Here is a 27,708-nt window from a genome sequence, read left to right on the forward strand (position 1 = left end):
TCAGAGTTTAGTAGAAAAGGTACCTTATGGAAAAAAAATTGTAAATTCCCAAAAAAAACTAGTCAATACGGGAAAACAAGTTTGGTAGAGAACTGTATTAGCATTCTGCAAAACTAATTTAATAATTTCAGTTCTGGTTGGGGCGCTTAGCAAATATTATAACCGTACATCGACTGACATTACAAAACCAAGTAACCTGCTATTATACCAAAGTTACTCTCGTCAAGTCTTTCTTAACTAGAATAATCTTCATTTGGTTTGGTCGCATGCAATAAATCAGCCATTGGTTTGCTGAAAAATGCCAATACCCGAAGCATTACCTTATAGAATATCTGAGGTCATTGAACCTCAATGCCGCTTGTCTTCAATGGCAACCAAAATATATTATTGATAAGAAATAGACGATTTATACCATATTTACCCCAAAATATTATTAGTTTATCCTAACTGTTCCATCATAATCATGCCTCATCATGTAACTTAACCACAAGGTACCTTTTCATTACATACAAATTATTGGTCTTTTTTAAGATTATTATGACGAAGAACTAATTAAATTTGTGGCAGTTTAATGTAAATTAATATTTTCTATTCATAAAAGATAAACTTCAATGTGATTGATGTTTTGTAGTGATTAATTATTAGATTTATTTCCATAAGGTACCTTTTCGTAAATGTATGGAGCAAAGACTGTTATTGTTATGTAAGTTTAAAGTGGCATAAGGGGTTGAATATAGTATTTAGTTGGGGTTTTAGGATTTATTTCATTTGAATGACAGAATTTCTTTCATATTTGCTCAGAAAAATTGATTGTGTGTTACATTAAAAGTAAAAATATTCATTTTTCTGATTTTATATGAAAAAGTCAGAAAATACATTTTCACCTCTAAATCGGTATTGTTTTTTGCTTAAACTGTCTCTCAGTGTCGTTTTCTAATAGATAAAATTTAAATCTTGAGAGCACATTGCAATCAATCGTGAAAATGAAATAAAACTTTATTTTCAAGAGATTGGTTAGTATACACATAAATCAGTCGATATCAAAGGTTTCTATTTGCATTACAGAACAAGTCGCATCATTTTTTTAATCTCAGATATATAAGGTATTATTATTTGTAGTCAACTATGTAACTTACTTCAGGAACATAGTTTTTTAGGCGACTAAACTTAAAACTTCTCTATCGTAAAGTTGCTCATTTCACAACATTATTTTCAAAAAATCATATCACTGTAACTACGTAACTTAGGAGGTTGATCTTCTGTGTTATCGATAGCTTATTTATTGTAGATTACTGGGGTATGCATAACTCCATACCCGCCATAAGGTACCTGTAGGATGTCGGGCCGCCGATGACGAAGAATACGCGAAAAGTTCAATATGTACAGTTTATTTTTCGTCATCGGCGGCCCGACATCCTACAAAAGTGGTCCTTCGAACCGGATCTAAATGTTTAAGACACCACCAGCCGCAGTGATGAAAACGCGTAGTGCTGCGCGAAAAGAGCTGCAAGTACCAATATTACACAGTACATTTAACATGGAAGGTAACAAACAACCGTCGCTGCGTAGCAAAAGTAAGTCTCTTTCTATGTCATCCTCTATTGAGACCAGACGCAAGCGGCTTGAACTAGAGGCAGAAAAACAAAAAGCCGCTATTCAGTTGCAGCTCATCGAGAAACAATTACAGGCGGACTTAGCCGAGCTAGATGAAGAGAATAGTAGGCAACAGTCATATGCGGGCTCTATTAGCGATGTCAAGGACTGGCTCGACACACACGAACCACCGCAGCAGGAACTACATGAGGAGCAGCAAGACCACACTAATGGTAATAACTCGGTCGAGCTGCGCCAGCCGGCGTTTGTCGCCCATACTCCTGCCGGTAATACGTCGTCGCTTTTCTGCCTTGGCTTTCCTATACTAAAAGAGCGCCTCACCACCTCGTGCAACTCGCGGAGGCCGAGTTCAGATTCGACTACAGGTGTGCCGGACAAGAGTATGGGCGACAAACGCCGGCTGGCGCAGCTCGACCGAGTTATTACCATTAGTGTGGTCTTGCTGCTCCTCATGTAGTTCCTGCTGCGATGGTTCGTGTGTGTCGAGCCAGTCCTTGACATCGCTAATAGAGCCCGCATATGACTGTTGCCTACTATTCTCTTCATCTAGCTCGGCTAAGTCCGCCTGTAATTGTTTCTCGATGAGCTGCAACGGAATAGCGGCTTTTTGTTTCTCTGCCTCTAGTTCAAGCCGCTTGCGTCTGGTCTCAATAGAGGATGACATAGAAAGAGACTTACTTTTGCTACGCAGCGACGGTTGTTTGTTTCAGTACCTTTGACCGTGGGACGTCACACGTCAAAATTTCATAGAAGTATTGACGTTCAAAATAATACTTCCACTGCGTGTGCTATCAAAATCGTAGCAGACTTATCTTGGTCTAACTTTAGAAGCCTTTAACAATCGCATTCTTACTCAGCATCTACTTTAATTTCTTTATTTAACAGACATAGATCAGTATGATAATGTTACGTAACAGTTCATTTTATACCAAATTTCATGTCATTTTAAAATGAGAGCATAACTTCGATTGTATGGGATCGGCTTTTTGGTGGAGCATTCGCGTAACTTAAATACAAGGGTATTATCGATAACCTTTTCAAAAAAATATTTGCTAGTCTGTGCGGAAAGAGAAGAGTCGCGGAATGTATGGAGCCCAATACATTCCACGACTCTTCTCTTTCCGCACAGACTCTACAATACAACACTGTTGACAACTATTGAGAGTTATACTCAGCAAAGTGACTGTGACTACCGCACCGCACCACGACCTTGGTGCGATCAAGATATTTATTTCTTGCTCTAACATATAGCTGCGTCCTTAACGCACGCACGGTGACCACCTTACTTACACCTTACGACTACGAGCCGTCCTACAAACGGCTAAACGGCGTAGTCCGCAACCCCCATACACAATCCTACCTATCTGATCCTACCCAACGAGGCGGACTACGAGGCGGCCTACACGGTAGGAGTGTGAATGTGGGGCTTAACACTATCGATACGGGCGCCGCACGCACCAAGGTCGCGGCGCGGTAGTTTGTTACGGCGTTTACACTTGTTCCTGAGCAACTACCGCGAAAACCAAAATTCGCAAATTGCGGGGATCTTTCTCTTTTACTCCAACGAAGGCGTAATTAGAGTGACAGAGAAAAATCCCCGCAATTTGCGAACTTCGATTTTCGCGGTTATAGCCCTGAAGTGTGATTATTTGGTATTCGAACGCACATACCAGCTGTCGAAAGTGTCACTGTCACAGTCAACTTGCCGCTTTCGTGTTACGTTTTGCTCATATATGTTTTTCTTTTGAATGGATTCCTTTTATTTACATTAAGGAATTAGACAAACAAGCTATCCTAGTTATTATTTTATGCACTGCAATGGAAACACCTACAACGACAACCCGAAAACGGAAGGCGGTTGCTAAACAAGAGCCATCGCCGAGTAAAAAACTTAAGACTGATAAAAATGAAACTTTTAAGGTCCCAGCAAAACCTGACTCTAAACCCAAAACGGCAGCTAGATCGAAGAAAATAGAAACAGTATCAGATCAATCAGATGACGATGGACATGAATATACCGAACATATTGTCACATGGGATGAGGCAGAGGTGTTATCTCAGGTTGAGAAGGTGCCACTGTACTTGGCTAAAAGTTTTGTTTCTCTCCTAGGCTTAGGGTGTACTCTACCCTTTATTTGCAGATATAGAAAAGCTGAAGTGGACTACTTAAGGCCCGATCGGTATGTTTATATAATTTTCTGCATGCAGTTAAAGGATCAGTTAAATTTTGTTCATTTACTAATAGCTGAGCGAGCATATGCGTGAGGCAATTTCCTCGCGCCGAGGCACATTTACACTGGCCGTTATGTGCACAAGGAAATTGCCCCGCACATATTCTCGCTCTGTGTGGACGTAGCTAATCAGTGACCTTAAATCTTTACATTAAAGTCCAAGCTTTTGGACCAATACTGCATAATGCATATGAAAATTCAGCCTTAAAAATTGCTATATGTTTTAGTTAAGTATACTCTCAAGATATTAAAAAATAATACAATGTAAATAATGCTTTTTTTAGGCTTCAAGAACTTTTTGAAAGCTACCAAAACATTACTACTTTAAAAAAGAAAACCAAAACTGTAATGGAGACATTGAGAAAATCTAAGAAATTGACACCAGATGTTCAACGAAGTCTTTTGAATGCTCGGAATCTATCAGAAATTGATTTAGTGGTAAGATAATATGTTCTATTTTGGTTAATTGCAATAGGGGCAGATTTTCACAACTCAAATGCAAATAAACTATTTTGTGTGAGGCCCCGGTTAGGCTAGTCCAACAAACCGAAATCCTCAAGAAATCCTATCAAACATTTGATGTTGACCCCAAGGCCATCATTCAGAGATCCTAGAAATTTTACCCCGTAGACACTTCATTGTATAAGTTTTATTCATTTTACTCTACCATCGCCCACACTGTTAACTGTACATCGGTGGACCTTATGCCTTTTGTAATAAGGTCCATCAATGTACAGTTAGGAGTGTTGCAGTTTGCATGAGCAATCTTTTATATTTTCAGTATGCCCCATTAAAAACCCACTCCTTATCACTAGCGGAAAAAGCGCGTAATCTAGGCTTAGAGCCTTATGCCATGAAGCTGCTCAATGGAGAGTATGTGGATCTATGGACATTGTGCACTCATAATGAGGAGTTGTCATCAGTGGACAAAGTGGAGACGCATGTGACGCACATCATTGCTGATGTTATTTATAAGGATACAAGAGTTATTGAGCAGATGAGAAAATTGTAAGTTAATTTAAATTAGATCATGCAAGTTGTGAGTTACATATGTATTTTCAGCTTTTGGTAAAGCATCAAGGCACGCATTCTACTAATTTTGCGTTTTGAACTTCAATAAATTCGCGATAGATCCACTAATTATTTAATTTGACGGCCAGTGTGGCCTAGTGGGTAGTGACCCTCCCTATGTAGCCGATGATTCCGGGTTCGAATCCCGGTAAGGGCATTTATGTGTGTGATGAACATAGATATTTGTTCCTGAGTCATGGCTGTTTTCTATGTATATAAGTATGTATTTATCTATATACGTATGTATATCGTCGTCTACCCATAGTACAAGCTTTGCTTAGTTTGGGGCTAGGTCGATTTGTGTAAGATTGTCCCCAAATATTTATTAATCATAAAATAAGCATGGTTTTTCTTTGCCATAATATACTTAAAATAAATTCCAACTTAATCTCATTATTATCAGTTTATCAATGTTGTTTATTAATGGTGGGGCCTATAAGCCAATATGAGGCAAATTTAACATCAATACATCCAACACCCAAAATATTTACTTCTGTTGTGTTGTGTTGTGGAAAGTATATCAGCGTTTTATTAACATTTGTCAACACACGATGTGAATAACAACAATCATAAGTAATACATAGGCAATGGGTTAGGTAAGACATATGTAGGTAGGGTAGAAAAGGGGTTTCAGTCGATGTGTGGAAGGGCAGCACCATCGTCGAACCCAAGCCACCTGGCGGTGGACTTAAACCGGTGGCGTATGTCTCGGATGCACATGCTGGAAAGTATGGGGCCATTACATTTCACAACTTTTTCTTTCCAAACAGATGATGATGATGGGCTAAAATTAATTCATTTGTTTTTTCATTACAGGAAAGAGGAAACCAGATTCACAATCCAAACCAACCGTACCAAAAGCTCAACAAAACCAAAGGAAAATGAGAATAATAAAGTGGACACCAAATCTGACCCTGACACTTACAAAGTGTATTTTGAGTGGAAGTGCCCGGTGCAGTTCGTCAAACCACATCAGACCTTGGCAGTTAATAGAGGAGAAGACGAAAAAATACTTAGTGTTAAAATAGTGGTACCTGATTGGTTTCATCAGAAGCTGGAGAGGTATGAATTGGTATATTGTATTGATATCATATCATATTGATATAAACACAGAATAATTAATAGTACGAGTACTACCGTACAGAAAGCAAACTTCCTACAAAAACGAAGTTTGACAGCGGTTCAGGGTCGAATCATGCTGTCTTTCTAATATATTGCACTATCCCTTTCGGCTATTTAGGGTTGTCAAAAATCAAGTGATTATTAGAGATGCACCGGATATCCGGTTACTATCCGGTATCCGGCCTATCCGGCCTTTATTTTACTATCCGGCCGGATACCGGATAGTGACCTTCTATCCGGCCGGATACCGGATAGTAAAATTGCTTGATTTCGGAGTAAACAAATTGGATTTAAGAAACAGACACGGTCATAATCGTACATGTTTATTGTTTTAAAACAATTGAATCATTGCACTGACTTGCACGCGCACTCATTACATTTCGAACATAGAAATGAGTCCGCGCGAACGTTTACTAGGAAACAGGTGAAACCTGCAGAATGCGCACCTGAAAATCAGAAATGTAGGTATAGTTCCGCCGGCCGAATATCCGGCGGCCGGATACCGGATATTCGGCCAGGGTCCAGGCCGGATATCCGGTATCCGGTATCCGGCCAAACAACTATCCGTTGCATCTCTAGTGATTATCTTATCTGTGGTCTTGCACGCAAAAGGAATTCAAGTGGTGCCAACCCTAATAATTGCTCGGAGCAATGCTGAGCCGACCGGAGCCGAGTTTGACCGAAGTCAGGAGTTTCGCACCTCTGCTATAAAGTAGTACATCATACATTTTCTATGAAAGGACCAAATGAGCATAACATGCTGTTTCCTATGAACCGTTGATAATAAAAAACAGACCATAATGAACATGATTCAGACTAATTTACCGTCACTGATGGACACTTGCGACACCAGAGGAATTGTAAATGCGTTGTCGGCATTTAAGATGGCATGGGATGGGTACACTCTTTTCTTGAAGGTTTGAAGGCGTATCGGTCAGAATGATAAACTATAAACTGCTTATAATATTATAATAATAATAAATCATTTAGGCAGAAGGCGGTAATTTTGGACACGGCGCGTATAGTACGTCGATTCCTCACTCTGCGGCTGCGGCCCTGACCACCGGCAGCTTGGGCCCTGCCCCGCTGCCGGTGGCACCCTAGGTTAGGTTTTTTATAATGTGTTTATATGTATTTTTTATTGTTTTGTAAGTGTTTTTATATTTTACTTTTATATTCATATTATAAAAACCCTTAGCCTAAGAAGAATGATGAATAAAGGAAAATAAATCATTTATTTCAGACCAAGTTCGATCCATAGTATGTTAGTTACAGAGGTATCTTAATAACTATGTTAGTGGAACAATATAAAGGACATAAAATAGACTAATATAAAATAAAATAAATAAAAATTAAATTATAAATCTTTCAGATTCTGTTTAACATTATGGAACAGCAATCACTGGGTACACAAAGGTCTAGAAGACGCGTACAACCGCCTTATCAAGCCATGGCTATCAAGGAAAGTTAGAACGGATCTGACCACCGAAGCACATAAAGAGGCTGTGAAGACTTTTACAAGTAATCTGGAGAAGTATCTGTTGACTGAGCCCGTGAAGAATAGGAGGATTGCAGGGTTAGATCCTGGGTTCAAAGCAGGTTGTAAGGTAAATATGACTGAAAAACTTGTTACTGTCCAATGCCATTTATCAATATGATTTGAAGTAATAGTACCATGAATGAGTATAGTGTAGGTACTTAAACTAAGACCGTCCACAAGCTCGTCGCTTTAACTTGTGTTTATAGATATACTCTACTTAAAGAAGGTCGGTAGAACAGAAGGAGTGAGTCTCTTCCGTTCTGACTGTCTGAAGCTCTGAGTGACGTACGTATACAAATACACAAAGTTCTTGCCTTACGCCACACTGTTAAAAATATTCAGGGAATTTTACATAATTTTAGGGCAACTTTCGTTGCCCTAACTTTTCTGTATTTTTACATAATTATGTAATTTTACAAGGCGTATGTAATTTTACATATCGACCTGATTTCATTATTATGTAATTTTACATTTATGTAATTTTACATAATCAAACAAATTGACGGTTATGTAAAATTACATTTATGTAATTTTACATAATCATACTGTCAGATATGTAAAAATCTCACTTATGTAATTTTACATAATCTGTAAAATCTCATTTATGTAATTTTACATATCCGTAAAATTTCACTTACGTACTTTTACATTTTTTTCGGTAATATTACAGGGTAATTGTATGTTTTGTTACAAATTTCGTATGTATAAATACATAAAGTTTGTGTATTAGTAATTATTTTTATGTATGATTACATTTTATTCAGTAATATTACCGAATTATTATGTATTTTGTTACAGATTTCATGTGTAAAATTACACCAACTTAATGTATTATTAATGTTTTTTGAGTATTTTTACTTTTTATTCGGTAACATTACACAATTATTATGTGTTTTGTTACAGATTTCGTATGTAAAAATACATTAAGTTTTTGTATTATTAATGATACTTTATGTATATTTACATTGTATTTGGTAATATCACAGAAGTAATATGTGTTTTATTACAGATTTCGTATGTGAATTTACACAAAGTACATGTATTATTAATGATTTTTTTAAGTATTTTTCCTTTTTATTCGGGAATATTACCGAATTATTATGTATTTTGTTACAGATTTCGTCTGTAAAATTACACAAACTTTATTTATTATTAATGTTTTTTTAAGTATATTTACTTTTTATTCAGTAATATTACAAAATTATTGTGTTTTATTACAGTTTGCGTATGTGATTTTACCACAAACTTTATGTATTTTTAATGATTTTTAAGTATTTTTCCATTTTATTCGGTAATATTACTGATACAATTTATGTATTTTTACATAAGAAAACTGTGATTTTAAATATGGGCAAGGTAAAATTACTTGTTGTTTGTGTATTACCTGTAAAATTAGGTAATATTTCATGTTATTAGGGGATATTTTTCTGTAAAATTCAATACAAATTCTGTACAATTACGGTAATTCTCCGGATTTAGTTATTAACCATTCGTTAGTTTTTTTTCTTATGTATTTTAATTAATGCAGCCTGTCTGCAGACTGCATTTATTAAAGTACATAAGAAAACAAATACCAACTTGCTAATAGCAAAATCCTGAGAATTATCGATAGCATGTAAATGTACAAAATTTGTATTGAATTCTTTAGGAAATATCGCCTAATAACATGTAAAACGAACTAATTTTATCAGTCATAATATACAAACAACAAGCAATTTACAGTTTGGAGGTTATTTAATAAAAAACAAAATTACAAAGAAATAAATTTATTGATTTTCACACACTAAAATTATAGAGCACACGCGTATATACACGTCTACGTGCATATTATTATTATTTATTCTGTGACAGAGTACAAAAAGTAGAAGACATATACGACACTATAAATTATATCTTATGTACATAAGTACTTCTTATGAATTAGTCTTATAAAAGTTTCGGTTAATAAGGCCTATGTGAATCTAATGCGTGAAACCTATACCATTTCAAGTAACGAATTGTCTGAAAATGTTTGTTACTGACATTAATTATAGTTAGTTTTTTTAGCATTAGAAAGAACTTGCAAGAAGTTAAGCGATCTTGACATGTCTTTTAATTGAAAAACGCTTTTTAAAAATCAAAAACTATTACTTATGACTTCCTTCTTTAGGATTTATTTTAAAAATATACCTTTGTATAAATTCTAATGTGTTTTGACAGTCCACTGGATATTCCATATTCAAGTTGCAGTAAGCCGCCATCAATAGTTGTAACGACGTAGGCAGAATCTCAGTTTCGCTAACAATCGTTTTTTCTACCAGCAAGTAATATAATTATATTTTCATTATCTGTGGACAAAAAACATAATGGTTAAAACAGGTAATATAATAGGCCCCCAAATTTAATACTTCCTCCTCAAATAAGATAATTTATCGTATTACGTTAAGTGGCACTACTAGTGAGTAAGGGTACAAGTCTCGGGCAGCGCAGTTTTAAAAGGGTGTAAGTTCCATGCCCCTTTTACAACTAAGCTGCGCGACACTTGTACCCTTTTTCACTAGGGCCACAGGTTTATTCAATACATTTACGTTTTAACACTGTATGTTTCATATAGATTATATTATGATTAATTATAAATTATATGAAACATACAGTGTTATGCTTCGCAGGTAAGGCATTTTATCATTGTAATAATAATTAAGTCTCACCTAAAAATACAATGTTAGGCGCAGCTATTTCGGATAGCTCTGCAACTTGAACCCTGGTTAATGGTTCCTGGAAAAGAAAAAGTTAATAAGATTAGTAAATGGAACTACTATATTTAGGATGGTACCTCATCTGGAAGAAAATGGATTATGAATTATATCTTGGGTATTGCTCTCCCTCTATGTGACGGATGATCAAAATAGCGTGGGCCTATGTTGCACCAAACCTGAGTTCCACTAGGTACAGCCAGGGTTCAGCATCAGCTCTATCTTGTCAACTTCAAGCGTCAAATTTTTAAATTGACATCATACTGCAAAATAAATGTGGTTTGAGTCAGCACATTAATGCTTAACAGTAGGTATCCAATTATAGTCTATTCTACAATACACTACATTCTACAATTACACAAAAAATATTTCATTACGAAAAGTCAAATTAATTTAGATTTACTCACCTTTTTCAATGATATTTTTTAAAGTTGGGTCCATTATTGGAACAGCTTTCTTGATTGTTTGGTCTACTGACCAAATTTTAATAACGGGCATGTTTTACTGTAAAAGAATAACACAATTTATTAGTGTTGGTGACTATTTAATTAACCTACACAATCAAGCATGTACTAATATCGTTTTAAATTTAGATGTACTTAGCTAATAAATACTTACATTTTTTTAATGGCATACGACGAAAGCGGCTGCTCCAAGATTTTGTAGATCAGGTCTGATCCACCCTGGACGTGGACAGGACACGATATCAACTGGACTTTGTAAAGGACGCCGAGGAAACCGTTAGAAAAAAGTTGAACCGCGAACCCTTTCTGGAAGTACATAACGTTTTGAGGTCTAATGCAGATTTCACTAGATATTCGATGCAAGAAAGTAAAGGTATATCTAATACTTATATTTACCTGTTTTCTTGTATGCTATCTCCAATTTATTGACAGCGTTTTACACAAAAATAAAACGCTAATTAAATAACTTACCCTATTCGGAACCTAATAATAATATTGAGAATGGCAATCCTGTTGTCGGTCGTATTGTCCTTTTCTAGCATATACGTCCCTCTCTCTCCCACACTCCCACCACACAGCAGTTTGCTTTTTGGCGGTTGTCGCAAAAACAAATTTCCAACTCATTGTCTCAAAATTACACCAGGCAGGATTAAAACTTTAGGTTCCGAATAGGGTAAGTTATTTAATTAGCGTTTTATTTTTGTGTAAAACGCTGTCATTAAACAACTGTACCGCTATTCGGAACCTAATAATAATATTGAGACGTGTTTGTTATCGCCTGGTGGTGGGAAGACGCCAAGCCAATGTGATTATACATGTACTTATTATGTATATGTAATATTATTATATTATGAGTGTTTAATTAATTATGCAGTACACCCTTTATTTTAACACCTGTGAGGAGAGAGGTATTTAGTAAAGCATACAATTTGATATTCCATTATATTATGATTATGATACTAACTTAACATTTTGTATACGTACTTAATGTACTTATAAATGTTCAAAAAGAATAAGTGAGTCACCACAAGGGTGCTATACTTAATTACTTAAATGTAGGTATGTGAAAACTAGGTAAAAGAAGATGTGATAAGTCAGTCTACTCTTCAAAGAGCATACAACATCTGTTATAAGGAGTAATGTAATTCAAGTATGAAAAGATAAAAATAATAACGTACTAGAGTAGTTTTTATTTATAAGTCGCAATTCTTATCAAATTTGATAATAATTATCTATAATAGTAAAGTAAGCAGTTGCAGGAATATAACAAGGACAGGACCTTTCTTATTTCCAGAATCCCTCGGGATTAGGTAGACGAATATTTTAATTATTCGTTATATCACTATCACCACAAACAGAGTTAATAAAATTAGGTACTTATTCAAATGTCATAGGGAATCACTAAATTTATTTAATGACTGTAAGCCATATACTTGGTTATAGGTTATAGTTATAGCTATAAAATGCATTTAACCCTTTTATATGCTTTACTAACGAGAACGCAAGTCACTGTAAATACATAAATAAACCTTACTTAAAAGTGTGAAGGTTAGGTACTATGAGAGCTTAAGCCACAACACTCATTGTTCACTGCGCTGTGGCACTAGTTATGACGCTTTGTGGTGTTCTTGTGTAGAATTGCCACAGAACTTTATCAATAATATTTGCAGAGTCATTCTAATTAAATTCATGTTTAGCTATCATAACCTTAATTTTACTCAATAATTTGTATATATGTAGTAAGAGTAGTTTCTTAGTGGTTTACTTTATCTGGTGCCTACTGGTAGACATAAGCCTTAAAACTTTATTGGTTCTGACCGCTAAAGTGGCTTAATTTCTGTAAACTATTCATAGACATTGCTTAATTCTGAATATTCAGTTTTCTCTATTCAGTGTGTAAATTATAAGGAATCAGATACTTAATTCGAAACCCTAGCTCATCGCATAGGTGCTTTTAACCGAAATACAAATTTATGTGCTTATTTCGTGATTTTACATTATTTGCTGTGGGAAACCAGGGGGTTCCCGACCATTTGCCGGGCGCCTGTGGCCCCAAAGCCACAGCGCAGAGGCCCTTTAAGAGGGACCTATTTTATCCAATGCTAGAATCAACACTTTGTCGAATCTATTAGATATTTAGGTATACTTATCCTCCTTATGAACTAAGGATAATTGTTACTTGTTTATATTTCAATAATAGCAAGATTGTAAATTATTTTATATTCTGAAATATAATATTACTTAATTTGGGCCAGTGTACTTTTGTATACTATATCTCTGGCCTACTACCTACTATATAGGTTAGTCTAATAACATCCCGCCTCCTGGGAGGCAATATACAGAGTTCTTGGATATATATTCACGATATCGCTAAGTGTGTGGATCTAGTTTTCCGACACTTGACTGCATGAAATTATTGTGTACATTTTTTACAGGTCTCGAGCAAGAAGGGTACCTATATATAGGTTGAGGTCCTTAACTTGTGGATTTGGTAATAGGAGCAAGACACAGACGGGGTGTAAATTAATTGATCCACCATGTTTCAAGAGATTCATGTGCATTGATGCCTTCAAGTTACACTGTACAGACAGACTATATAACTCTTTTGCAGAGTTTTGCCAACATATTATAATATAATATAAATGACTGCATTTGTTTGGGTGTACTTGTTCCACGACAAAAACATATTTATATATATTACAATGTATTTTTGAAAAGTACTCGCCTTTCAAAATAGCTTCGCCTTTTCGCAAGGCTTGCTGCTGTTTCACATTGTGCAAAGCAAACAGTATCGCAATGCTATAATTTTGTATAAATTGAGAACTAGAGGGTCATGCCCTAGACGTGACCGCCCAGAAGTTATACTAGAATCGTTCGTGCAAACCATTAAGTCACTGTTTATTAAAAACCTTATGACTGGGTACATTACATTCCACGGTGGGTACATTTGTTAAACGTATAGTATCAAACTATGACGAATAATGTTAAGTGAATTAAGTGATAACAATATTTGGTCCGTGCATAGAAGCACGTGCCTTTGAGATTAGTGCATGGGTAGTTTAAAATAAACTTAATCTGTGCATAGGAGCACTTACGATCAAGGTGGTTCGAATCCTCAAGGTTCACAAGGCAGACATAAGGGTGTAAAATAAATCATTCATAAACGCCCCGTTAGGTCAGTTTTGTACATTTTTATTTCCAACATGCTTGTGCAGCACATGACAATTTTCCTATACCATGCCAGTCAGGGATATAATAATTAAATAGGTACCTAACCTTGGTTATGTCGTGTACCTACATAGGTAGGTACTCGTAAAAATGTTAACTGAAAGACTAGTGCTCTCGAGGCAAATATAATTTATATTAATTTCTAGTCTGTCATAGCAGGCATAGACTTCAAAGGTTTTTAGATATTCATAGGGCCGCTAAACGGAACCCTTTGTACACCTTGAGCAGGCTGTTTGTGCTCTTGTAATTTTATTTTCACACCATCAGTGATATTAAACATAGCTTATTTCAGAATTGAACCGTAAGCTATGTTGTGTCGTGAGCTTAAGTGAGCCTGATTTAATTAGAGTCCACAGATTATCTGGACCTTGGAGGATTGACCACACCTTATTCTAAATATCAATATTCTGTCTGGGCTTATGGTCGAATTTAGGTGACTTAATCTCTTAGTATTATCTATGCCACCAACGTTATGAGGCTTAGCGTCTCTAGACCACAATTTTATATTAGGGTGCAAAGATTTTTTCATCTTTAAAATAAAAATGAGTCGAGATAGGCCTGGAATCTTAGGTTATTTCATATCTATTATATTATAATTTTAGAAATGTTAATTATTCCAATTTTGAGTTTAGCCAATAGGGTGTCCGGGACCCTTAAAATAGATTGGTAAACAAAAATGAAACCTCGAATAACGTAACCTATTTCGACTGATTTTTACCCAGAACATTATTTTGTTAGAACCCTTTTCACTTGTCCTTTGTCCAAAAGGAGGTATTTACATATTCATCTTTGTTATATTTTTATGATTGTGGCCTACTCGCTCGCCTGTGTTATGACCATATCATTTAATTTCTGACATGCCTTGCGCAGGCTTATATAGGTTGTAATATCATCATCAGTAACTTGACATCAATTTGTGAATGAATCAAAGATTCTTTGGCACACCTTACGCAGGTGGAAACATGGCAGCCTTGCGCAGGCTTAAATAGGTACACAACATATTGGTATCATCACAAATAACTTGACGTTAGTTTGTGACTGAATAAAAGATTCTCTTAGGCACACCTTACGCAGGTGGAACCATAACAGACATAGCTTAAGAATATCATTCAAATGAAGTTTATGTTTATGGGTAATATTCCCTTAGTTGCGAGTTCTTCGCTCGACAAGGGGAAAGGATTTACTTTAATAGGCACTTTTAGAAAGTGTCATTCACGGTGACGAGATTTGCCATGACTAAACTTTAACTCTACAGTTAGCGAATATAATTTGAAATTATGAAGCAAACCATGCGTCTTCGTCAATGAATCAATCTAAACATTCCCATATTGTTAATGCCCTTTCAAGTCACAGGCTTCCGATTTTATTTAAAACGTTTACAAGTGTAGGTACTATTTATGTAGGTAGGTAGGTAGGCTTAAAGAACCGTCTTGTATGTACCTATAGTTACATATAGAATGAATAATCAAGTTATTCAAATCCAAAATAATACAAGCACATATAGCAACTACATGCAAGAGTTCTTTTAAGCTGTTAGTACCTGTTATTTATTTAAAGAGATACCTATCTACCTACATTTTAACCATTTTTTTTTTTTTTTTTTTTCAAAATCTAAGATCTAGTTGGAGAGATGTAAATTGATAAGGAGTGAGATACTTAAGGATTTCCATGTCATTCTTGCGCAGAGCCATGCTAATATATCTCTTTATCTAGTCAGACTTAAGTTTACGTACTGCCGAAGTACTCACTTTCCACAAAAATAAATGCAATTCTTGCGATGTAGGTTTGTTCGTTACCTTGTGTCCCTCAGAGCGGAAATAGAAGCCCCGCGAAGCGGGGCTTCGTCGACTCCTAAGCGGGTACACGTTATTTATCAGCAAGTTTATTACCAAAAATGCAATATTATATTTAACCCGGAACGGGATAAACCGACAAGTTGCTGATAGATACTTGGACAGATAAACCCTACACGTCTATAAGCTTCTACCTTAATACGTAGGTTCTACGTAACACGTATTAACTATCCGATCCTTTCGTATTCGAAAACACAAATCACTTGAAAACTGAAGGGTATGCCTCCACACATCACCATTTAAGTGTTATACCTAATTTCAACAGTTATTATAGACACACAAAGATTTAAAGTAATTAAGTAATAAGACTCTGAAGAGACTTAATGTAGGTATAATATTAATTAAATTCTAATGGTGACAAGTGCACGCTTTACCAGCTCGATGTGTTTTCTACCATTATGTGTTTTAGTATTTTCATTAGCATAGCCACGGTGCGCGCAGGCAGCCTTTGAAAACTTACACATTACTATTCCGGATCGTTTTTATTTGCTAGATAGTTTAACGGACACTAAATTTAATTATTTATTTCGAACGGCAAAAGCCGTTAGAAACTGTTTTTCAATATAGTCAGCTAAACTGGGGTACAATTCAAAAACTCACCAGCAGTTTAGCTTCACGACCTTCCAGATGGAAAAACAGCAAGCCAATGAGTTGGAAATTTGTTTTTGCGACAACCGCCAAAAAGCAAACTGCTGTGTGGTGGGAGTGTGGGAGAGAGAGGGACGTATATGCTAGAAAAGGACAATACGACCGACAACAGGATTGCCATTCTCAATATTATTATTAGGTTCCGAATAGCGGTACAGTTGTTTAATTACACGTTTACACAAGTACTACGTTCTACGCACAGCGAGTGAGCGAGCGCCATTTTGATGTGAACTCATGAACTGCGCAGCGCACAGCGCAGCTACAGGTTCGTGGCGGGGGAGGGGGGGGTGCGCCTGACTAGCGATCGCGTGATCCATGTAGCTCGCGCGCCATTGGCGCGCGTTATAATATTGAACCGTGATTGGGTGTGTGCCAGTGCCGCACAAAATTCGTCCAATCCGCGAGTGCTAACGGATATGAATTCATATTTGAAGATTTATAGTTTATTTTTCGAAATTAATAATTAGGTACACAATTTTACCAATAATTGCTGACATTGGTACATATAAATAACATCGTAAGTTTTGTTGCTTCCAACTTTGATGCTGTAATTCACATTAAGGGGTTCCCTGGAGCCAATGAATGACCTATCTGAATCCCTTAGTTTTCTAATTATTTTTTTGTAGCTTATCATACGGTAAAGTTGAAAAGAATTTATGTACGAAATAGGTATCATTTGATATTTACCAATCGCTTTTCGAGGAAAACATGGTGAGGAAACCGGACTAGTTCCAACAAGTTTCCTAGTTTCCCCTCTGGGTTAGAAGGTCAGATGGCAGTCGCTTCTGTAAAAACTAGTGCCTACGCCAATTCCCGGGATTAGTTGCCAAGCAGTTCCCAGGCTCCCATGAGCTGTGGCAAAAAGCTGGGATAGCGCGAGGAAGATTTATTATCATAGGGTAAAGTGCCCTATTACCAGCCACCTGCATTAATCGTTGAATAACTTTTATAATATGTCCAAAACTACACGGAATGTTTGTAAGTATACACGGTGTAACATGAGGAAACCGAATAGCTTTTACCACGCATTTCTGAAGTCAAAAGAAAGAAAAAATGTAATATGAGTTTAGGTATACTTCGCCAAAAAAAAAATTTTTGTTGTTGTTTTGTTTTTTCAATTTCTTGAATGTACATGTAAATAAAAATAAATGTTATTTGATGTTGATTGGTAAACTTTTCACTTAAAATTGATTGTTACATTTTTTTTTCGTAAAACCTACTTTTTGCAAAGCGTTACTTGTCACTTTTTGACATCTATCAAGAAGGATACTTTAGACTACGTCCCATAGCAGCAACATCACCATCAAAAAGGTCTTTTACACTGTGTAACAATAAAAACTTGTTTTTTTTTTTTAATTAATATTATCTCTGAAACTAGGCGAATTTCAAAAAAGTTTATAGGACATTTTTGTCTTTAAATATGATCAGGAATACGCAGTTAAAATTATTCGGTTTAAAATATTTCGGTTTCCTCATGTTACACGGTGTATTTGTCCGCGATTATCTCGCGTTTAGCTGAACCGATTTTGATGTGGTTTTCAGAAAAGTGTTTGTTACATTCGGGAGAAGGTATTAGTATACAGTGTACATAGAGCTGAGCTGATGCTGAACCCTGGCCTTACCTAGTGGAACCAGAAAAGACAAAACTGTGGAAAAATACAATTGGACAGCGCGGCAATGCCGCCAGCCTTCTTGGCACCCTGCCCAAAGGCACAGAGCTGGAGCCAGGTTTTTATTTATAATTTTAGTTTATATTGTAGTTAGTTGTAGCTTTATGTAGTTTTTAATTACATGTAGTTAATAATTTTTTGTAACATATTTGCTGTGACTTAATTTTTTAATAAAAAGAGACGTCATGATCGATTACCTTTTTTCTCATTGGGGCATTTTACCCTATCCCATATTTACTTAAAAATTAATTGGGAGGAAAACTAACTTTTTATCCCGCCAGGTGGTGGTGGCGAATTAGCGACTTTACCTCGCTTTGACATAAAAACTGTCAAACCACATACATTTTTTGTAAGTTATTCTATTCTTGTAAAATTTTCTCAAAAATGCCTATGTCTGATATGAATATTTGACATATTTATTTTTAGAGACGTCAAAGACGAACCCAAATAAATAGGTACCTACCTAGATATGTATGTAGATTTCGTATTAAGTAACTAAGTATTTCTATCTTTACATAATATTAATGAATCTATTTATCTTTAAGTAGGTATTAGTAGTAACGGTGTGGTGTGAGCACAAACCGATTTTGCCTAAAATTAATTAGGTACGTACAGTCACCTGCAATAATATGTTACTCTTCGAAGGCCGCAATAATATGTGACACGCTCTTATGGCTCTACAGATAAGGTCGTGTCAGATATTTTTGCGGCCTTTGAAGAGTAACATATTATTGCAGGTGACTGTACCTACTTACTAAGTAAGTACCTAAGTACCTTCTTAATTTCGAGCGCACGGGCGGCATTCTCAGCAGGTTAAAACTTGTTCACGGAATTGTAGGGTATTCCACCTGTCCAGTTTCTGTTTCTTTGTCCAATGTGTGTTTTGTCTCACATTTTGCTTGAGAGAGAGAGTGAGATGCCATGACATTGGACAAACATATCATTGGACACATTACCGCACCGCACCAAGGTCATTGCGACGCACCCATAAGTAAGACCTTGACAACAACCTTGACAATGTCCTTGGTGCGGTGTGGTAATGTGTTAGCACTGTTAGCAGCTTTATGGTAACATTCCATTTCTAACCGCAGCTGCACTACCGGTACTGAACGCGTCGCTGTCATTGTCAATTTCCATAGTAAAATTGACAGTAATGCAGCTGCGGTTAGAAATGGAATGTTACCATTAGGCATTAAGTAGTTTGTGTTCTATTCTATGTATGTAGGTAAAGGATAACTCACGCTCACGTTAGACCGGGCCGCATCCGGGCCGGAGCTTCCGGCGCTTAGGTACGTTTCTATGACATGACAGGCGAACACGTGATGCATTCCATAGAAAACGATGCGCCGGAAGCTCCGGCCCGGGCACGGCCCGGTCTAACGTGAGTCACCCTTAATGGGTACTCGTATGTTACCAGACGAACTCGCGGGCAAGAGCTAGGAATTCATAAATGTGAAAAAAACCGGACAAGTGCGAGTGGGACTCGCCCACCGAGGGTTCCGTACTTTTTAGTACTTATTCTCTTTATTTATTTTTCTTCTTAAGTTAGGTTAATTATAATATGAATATAAAAGTAAAATATAAAAACACTTACAAAATAATAAAAAAAAGTTATAAACACACAGTACTTATTAATTGTTATCACTCACACTTAATAATGAGAGAGTGAGATGCACTGACATTGGACAAAGAAATTGAATGCAAATTTGACAGGTGGAATACCACCCTAAGGGCCCCTTGCACCATTCCACTAACCCGGGGTTAACCGGTTAAATCTGGAGTTACCTTGGTTACCAGTACAATTTGACACTGGATTAACGGTTTAACCGGTTAACCTCGGATTAGTGGGACGGTGCAAGTGGCGCTAAGTTAGTTAAGTAGTAGTTTGGTATTTTTACTTTTATGCTGTTTAACTTGTTTGAAATAAAATAAATAAAAATGTAATGTTAAGACACACATTGAAATAGTAAATTTGCAGAAAATTAAGGAAATATTGGTAAATATCATAATATTGTTTGTAATATTACTGACATGTTTCGGAATATTACATAAGACTTAAGCAAATTTACATAAAAATTTATTTTTCATAATAAAAAAAAATTGCGAGATTTTTATGTAAAGTACCCGTTCCGATTGTTAAAAATCAATTGTAGTATTACAGATATTTATGTAAACGGGCATTTCTTTGTGACTATTACATATTTATCGTGTAAAAAGTCACATTAGAACAGGAAGTTTACAGAAAATTTGTAAAATTAAAAAAATGTTAGGAAATTTCATAATGTTTTATGTAATTTTTATGATATTTTTCGGAATATTACATAAGAAGTAAGTAAATTGTAATAAAAATGTGTTTCTCAATAAAAAATGGTAAAACTACGAGATTTTTATGTCAAATTCCCGATTTAATTGTTAAAAACACATTAAAAAAGTATTTGTCCCAAAAATTCCATGTAATTTTACAGATTTTATGTAAACTTTCAACTCTTAGTAATTATTACATATTTATTATGTAAAAATACCATTTAAACAGTAATTTCTACAGAATATATGTAAAATTGAAGAAATGTTGGGAAACTTCATAATGTTTTTTGTGATTTTAATGACATTTTTTGGAATTTTACATAAGACGTGAGTAACTTTACACAAAAATGTAATTTTCACAAAATTAGGTAAAATTATGAGATTTTTATGTAAAATACCCATTTTAATTGATATAAACACATAAAAAAATGTATTTGTCCCAAACATTCCATGTAATTTTACAAATTTTATGTAAACTTCTATCTCTTAGTGATTATTATATATTTATTATGTAAAGCGACATATTTAAACAGTAAATTTACAGAAAATATGTAAAATTAAAGAAATTTTTGGAAATTTTATATTATTGTTTGTAATTTTCCTGACATTATTCCGAATATTACATTACACGTAAGTAAATTTACACAAATATGTAATTTAAAAAAAAATGGTAAAATTACGAGATGTTTATGTAAAATTCTCTTTTTAATTGTTAAAAACACATAAAAAAAAGTATTTGTCCCAAACATGTAATTTTACAGATTTTATGTAAACTTACATCTCTTAGTGATTATTACATATATGTTATGTAAAAAGACCATTTAAACAGTAAATTGAACAGAATATATGTAAAATTAAAGAAATGTTGGAAAATTTCATAATGTTTTTCGTAATTTTACTGATATCTTACGGAATATTACATAAGACGTAAGTCAATTTACATAAAAATGTATTTTTCACGAAAATAGGTAAAATTGCGAGATTTCTAAGTAAAATTCCCTCTTCAATCGTAAAAAATACATGCCAAAATGTATTTATCCCGAACATTCCATGTAATTTTACAGATTTTATGTAAATAGTCATGGCTTAGTGATTATTACATAAATTTTATGTAAAACTACATAAAAAATATTGATATTACCGAAAAAATGTAAAATTTACGAGAATTACGTAAAATGTAATATTTTTCCGTAAATTTCCCAGATTTTTCGGGAATTTTACAGGATTATGTAATTTTTTTGCATGTAAAATTACATAATTTTTAACAGTGCAGTCTTCCCTGCAATACATTTAATATGGGGAATTTTCCACATTAACCTTCCCCAGGGAAGTGTTGATGCGTGTGACCTCTTGAAGGCGTTACATAAAATGACTTTTTTGCGTGAATCCCAATAGTTTCATTTGGAGGATCGACCGCTTAGACCAGATATTTTCGGGGCCTGATCCCGGATACTTCCGAAAGTTACCCATATTGCCATCATAATATAGTTCATTTTAACTTGTGTACCCACCAAACTTTTATAATTTCGTTTAATAAATTTTTTACTTGTTTTTAGATAGGCATCATAGATTCAGATGGAGAAAAGTTAGAGGCGTGTACTATTCATCCAAATTTAAGACAGAATATGAAGTTTGATCCTGCCGCTGCACAATTAAGAAATCTATTAAGTAAACACAAGTAAGCAAAGTTATATGGTTGCGATTTTTGTGTGGCCCTTAATGGCCTCTCTACACGATGAGCCAATATACTGGCCCACTATGATGGGCCAGCGTGTAGAGAGGGTGTTGGATGGCCACGGTGTCGGTTTTTCGTCCGCACTTCAAAGGTAGTGGCCCAGCGATGGTACGTACGCGTCTACACGTGGCCCATTCTATAGTGCATGCTCTTGACCATTGCATGGCCATCTCGCTGGTCCAGCGCTGGGCCATTGTGTAGAGGAGCCTTAATGTAATGGCTTTTCTAGACCATTGGCCATTATGGGCAATTGCGGGTGATCCTGATCGTGTCGCCCATGATCGGCGATGATGGCATGTTTTCGGGCAAACATCAAAGGAAATGGCGGCCACGATTGTGCCCGGGCCCACACGATAGAATTGTCACCCATTTCCGATAGTTTAAAGGAGCCATAATACATATAGCGACGACACGTTATAATAATAGGTATGGCATTTAAAGGGTGGAACTTTGATGATTTTTTTCAGTGTGGAATTAATCGGCTTAGGAAACGGCACGGCCTGCCGCGAAACCGAATCGTGGCTCAAATATCACCGTATATCGGACTCCATTCCTGTCATTATCGTGCCGGAGCAAGGTGCATCGATTTATTCCATTAGCAAGGAGGCCCAAAAGGTAAATATGTATACTAAAACTCAATTTAACCTTTTCAAAGACGTCAGTATCAACCGTAGGTACATACCGACAAGTCACGATGACGTGCGCACAAAGGGTTAATGTGTCTGTAGATTATTTATATTAACCTTGAAATAAACCCACAAAAATGTACAGAACTCACTGCGTATATTTTTAATTCGGCTTTAACCATTAACCACTCTATACTTACTCCACCACCAGCAGTTTTACAGTTGTTTCTTGTCCTTAGGTACAATACAAATATGCAATGCAATTGTCTGTTAGAATAAAAGATGAATGTTGCTATTTCTATTTCATGTTCTAGGAGCACCCAGATATGGACGACCCTAACCTCATATCGGCATTGTCTATCGCTAGAAGAGTACTAGATCCCCTAGGAGAGCTTATCAAAGTAAGTATTTGCACATATTCTTTTAAATTATCATTATGGAAAAAAAAATATTTGCCGACCATGATGAAACATTTCAACCGCTCGCGTACACACTGCAAATCGTACTGCAACAAAATGCACTCGAGCAGCGAGCGATCCTATCGCAAATCCTTCGCGAACAGCGCAATGGCCAGATCTGGACTTAGGCACTGGTCCCACCGCGAGCTAGTAAGCTATGAACTATCGGCTATAAACACGAACAAAAGATAAGCACTCCCGTGTAAATAAAAGAGACACGGCGATATTTATAGTTACTCGCCCAGCGGTGAGCTATAAATATCGCCGTGTCTCTTTTATTTACACGGGAGTGCTTATCTTTTGTTCGTGTTTATAGCCGATAGCTCATAGCTTACTAGCTCGCGGTGGGACCAGTGCCTTAAGGATCCCCTCGACTTCCGGGAATCAAACACAGCCAAAAAACGACTTAATGGTTTAGATTATAGAATTTAAGTTTGCTCAGTTCCCGATTCGCCGGATTATTGTTTCCTCAGATTCTAGTATATTCCGATTGTGACGTACTAAAGTTAATCCGGCGAATCGGGAACTAACCTGTAATTTGATTATTTTAGCTGACCTGCGCGAAAGCGAGGGAAAACGCTTTTACTTCTCTCCTTTCATACATTTTGTAAGTTATTTCATTTTTACATTTTCTTATACTTATTGTTCAATTACAGGTGGACCCAAAAAATCTCGGCGTAGGCCTTTACCAGCACGATATACCGCCAAAGATGTTGGATACAGCGCTGGATTGCGCCGTTGAGACGATCGTCAGCTTGGTTGGTGTGTTACTAAGGTAAATATTATTTTGGAACATTTTCCAACTAAAAAGTTTAACTGGTCTGTCAATTTACCTCCACCGACACCAGCTGCCAGACTCCCGGCATTTTCCGGGGTTCTTAGTATAAGAGGGTCGCGCTTGATATCATGAATTTAGGCAATAATTATATGCTAGACATACTAATAGTCAGTAAAAACAGTGGCCATTTTTTATTTGTTGTCGATTTTCTTTTATCGTCATTTTAGAAGCTCATTAGACTTACCAAGTTATCAAAACATACGAAAAAAAATCGCCAGAAATAAATGCTCAAATACTATTTTTAACTGACCCATGTTACTATTTGTAACTGACCTCTAATTATTTCAGGCGAATATCGGGACTGAACGAGGGCCGAGCTAAAAAACTAATTGCCTACCGCAAAGACAACGGAGGGTTCACAACGAGGGCCGAAATACTCAAAGTGACGGGCATCGGCAAAATCACGTTCCAACAATGTGCCGGCTTCCTGAAGGTTATCGGGGGGAGTGAGCCTCTCGATTCCACCATTATACATCCGGAGAGTTATGGTGTTGCGAAATTGTAAGTTTTACAATAGCTTTCATTCCAATTTGAACGTTCTTGCCTAAATTATAAGGTCGGTGTTTCAATGGATTAGTTTACTAAGTGACAGGCATCGGCAAAATCACATTCCAACAATGTGCCGGCTTTCTGAAGGTTATTGGGGAGAGTGAGCCTCTCGATTCTATCATTATACATCCGGAAAGTTATGGTGTTGCTACATTGTATGTTTTACAATAGCTGTCATTCCAATTTGAACGTTCTTGCCTACATCATAAAGTCAATGTTTGAACGGATTCGTTTACAAAGTGACGGGCATCGGCAAAATCACATTCCAACAATGTGCCGGCTATCTGAAGGTTATCGGGGGGAGCGAGCCTCTCGATTCTATCATTATACATCCGGAAAGTTATGGTGTTGCTAAATTGTATGTTTTACAATAGCTGTCATATCAATTTGAACCTTTTTGCCTAGATCCTGAAGTTTATTTTTGAATGACTAAGTTTCATATCGTAACTTAACTATTTAATAAAAGTCAGCCCGCGTCCGCCTATCCTATGATGAGATCAATACGTCTATAATAAGAATAAAAGATGCGTTCCTTAGGTAAATAAAGTATGGTGGGAGTGGTATTGTAGGTATTCCTTACCCTCCTTGTATTTCTTGTGTACATGCATACTTGTTTCAGTAGCGTTTACTAACTGACTTTACCTACTGGCCTTCGTGCATGCGAGCAGTGTCGCGCTGCAATCATTTACGTTACCAAGAGATATTTAAAAATGTAGTAATTGATCCTATTGTTTTCTTGAACTTGATTACTGTTTTTCCCTAATTTGAGGTTATTGTTAATTTCCCTACTTTCCCTAGATTAGGAGTCATCCATTAATTACGTCACACGAATTTCTAGGTTTTTTGACCCCTCCCCCCCTCCTTGTCACACTTGGTCACATTTGGCAAACCCCTCCCCCCTAGTGTGACGTCACATTTTTTCTACGAAATCGCCAAATGGAATTAAGTAAGTAGTATTAATATCTTATCAAAATATTTTTGACGATATAAATATTAGTAATTTTATAACCCAAAACTGCTTAGGAAAGAAAATTAAACGAATAAAAACGATTATCGTTTTATAAACTTGTTATTTAAATGCACAGCGAATAATAGTACATTTCGATGCTAGTGCGGAAGGTATGTCATTACTTCACGAGTACCGAGATATCTTGCCACGAGCCGCAGGCGAGTGGCAAGACTCGGGACGAGTGAAGAATGACATTTCCGCACGTGTATCGAACGACGTTTTTTAATACAGTTGCGAAAAAATAAGAAAAACATTGTTAATCGTACACTAAACAAAAGTGGTAACAGTGACAGCTCGGTTAGACGTCGTCTTTAAGTATATTATATCTATGGGCGTTTGGCAGCTATTCCGTTCCATTCAGTCAACTTATTAAGAACGGAATTTTCAATATTGAATATTAAAAAATAAACGTGTTATAATGATGAAGAGGTAAGTAATTAAATATGAAATATGTAATATTTTTCGTATTCTTACATTAACGGTAGGTTTTTATGCTGATTACGACGTTTAAAGGAAACTAATATTAACACTCATCAATAAGTAGTCGTGAATTGGAACAAGTATAAATTTAAAAAAATTGGAAAAGTAAAAAGCACTAGTTCGAGATAACCAACTTTCCGCACGCTAAACAGCTACGTAAAGTAGCACTTTTTGAGCAACTGTATTAAAAAATAATTTAAATAAATTTTCGGTTACTGATGAAGTTAAAGTGACGTCACAAAGTTTGTGTCTCCCCCCTCCCCCATGTCACATTATGTCACATTTTCTTGACCCCCTCCATCCCCCTAAACGTGTGATGTAATTAATGGATGACCCCTTACGAGTAATACTTTATTTTTTATTGTTTTTAGATTCGCAAAGAAACTCAGCATTGACATCAAACAACTATCCCAATCACATTTCGCCGTACTAGTTGAAAGGAAGACCTCAAACCTCGACATCAGCTCTCTCAGTAAAGAGCTAAAAACCGACGCGGGCACTCTGGAGCTCATAGTAAATGCTTTTAAACAGAAGCCGCATGAGGACAATATTATTGTATTCTGCAAGCCTGTGTACTCTATGGCTATTCAAGCAACAGATGAGCTGAAGGAAGGTCAAACTTTGACAGGTGAGGCTTTTCTTGACGTTCGTTATAAGTACGGTCACAATCCCGATTTCACCGAAATCGTATAAACCGGAAAAAGCGGGTTTATAGCCAATTGTAAAAACCGGGTTTTGACGGTTTTCTAAAATACGCACGGTTTTGTAACCCCCAGTTATAAGCGTAATAGGAACATACGCAGAAAAAAGAAAAGACTTAGACATTTTAAAACTTACATTCATCTCTTATTTTTACGAATCAGTTAGCGGAGTCGACATCGCTTTTTTAACAGTTTAAAATATTTCCCTGTTGTACATATCCTTAACATTGACTCTATGCCGCATGCGAAAATTCCAGACTACCAAGCATTAATAGAGTTCGTTTTTTTAGATTTAGAAGGAACTAGAAAGAGGGTAAGCGATCTTGACATGTCTTTTAATTGAAAAACGCTTTTTAAAAATCTGTATTCTTACATATTTGCGCCGTAACTTATTTTAATATGTGTTTTTCAATTAAAAGACACATCAAGATTGTTTACCTTATTTCTAATGCTAAAAAAAGAACTATAGTCGATGGGTTAAAATTTATCAGTGGTTATATACAATTAATCCCAATTTCAGGAGTCGTACGCAACGTGGTTCCATTCGGCTGCTTCGTCGACTGCGGTTTCAAAGACAACGGCCTCATCCACAGAAGCAACCTCGGTGGCAACCAAACACCAAAACTGGGTGACCGTGTAAAAGTCACCGTCATCGCTTCGCCCAAACCGAAAAAGATACAACTGAGACTGGAGAAAATTCTTGACTGAAACCTTAAGGTATATTGTTTTGTCCCATTCCTGACGATTGTGATATAGTTTAAGAATTATTGTTGAATGTTAAAGAATAAATTGATTATTATTGTCAACTCAACTTTATTCATAAAATTAGGACTAA

General features: G+C 36.0%; 1 protein-coding gene and 1 long non-coding RNA gene across 3 annotated transcripts; one reads left to right on the top strand and one right to left on the bottom strand.

Annotated features, from left to right (window-relative positions):
- Positions 1-3,324: 3,324 nt before the first annotated feature.
- Positions 3,325-27,679, top strand: LOC134665281 (uncharacterized protein YdcI). Its single transcript, XM_063522182.1, has 12 exons — positions 3,325-3,794; positions 4,130-4,283; positions 4,627-4,853; positions 5,733-5,978; positions 7,411-7,645; positions 22,034-22,155; positions 22,680-22,827; positions 23,153-23,239; positions 23,953-24,071; positions 24,423-24,635; positions 26,544-26,800; positions 27,394-27,679. Exons 1-12 carry the CDS (start codon positions 3,433-3,435, stop codon positions 27,579-27,581), a joined length of 2,358 nt encoding a protein of 785 aa, XP_063378252.1. The 5' UTR covers positions 3,325-3,432; the 3' UTR covers positions 27,582-27,679.
- Positions 9,329-11,205, bottom strand: LOC134665282 (uncharacterized). 2 transcript variants are annotated; one of them, XR_010098351.1, is made up of 4 exons: positions 11,171-11,205; positions 10,929-11,080; positions 10,266-10,814; positions 9,329-9,905 (listed from the first exon to the last, which is right to left on the bottom strand). It is a non-coding gene; the product is annotated as an uncharacterized LOC134665282 (long non-coding RNA). The 2 variants fall into 2 exon arrangements; XR_010098352.1 differs by lacking the exon at positions 11,171-11,205 and having other exon boundaries at positions 10,266-10,573; positions 10,718-10,814; positions 10,929-11,133.
- Positions 27,680-27,708: the final 29 nt, after the last annotated feature.

This window comes from Cydia fagiglandana, chromosome 6 (genome assembly GCF_963556715.1).
Source record: "Cydia fagiglandana chromosome 6, ilCydFagi1.1, whole genome shotgun sequence".
In the NCBI taxonomy this organism is placed as follows: domain Eukaryota; kingdom Metazoa; phylum Arthropoda; class Insecta; order Lepidoptera; family Tortricidae; genus Cydia; species Cydia fagiglandana.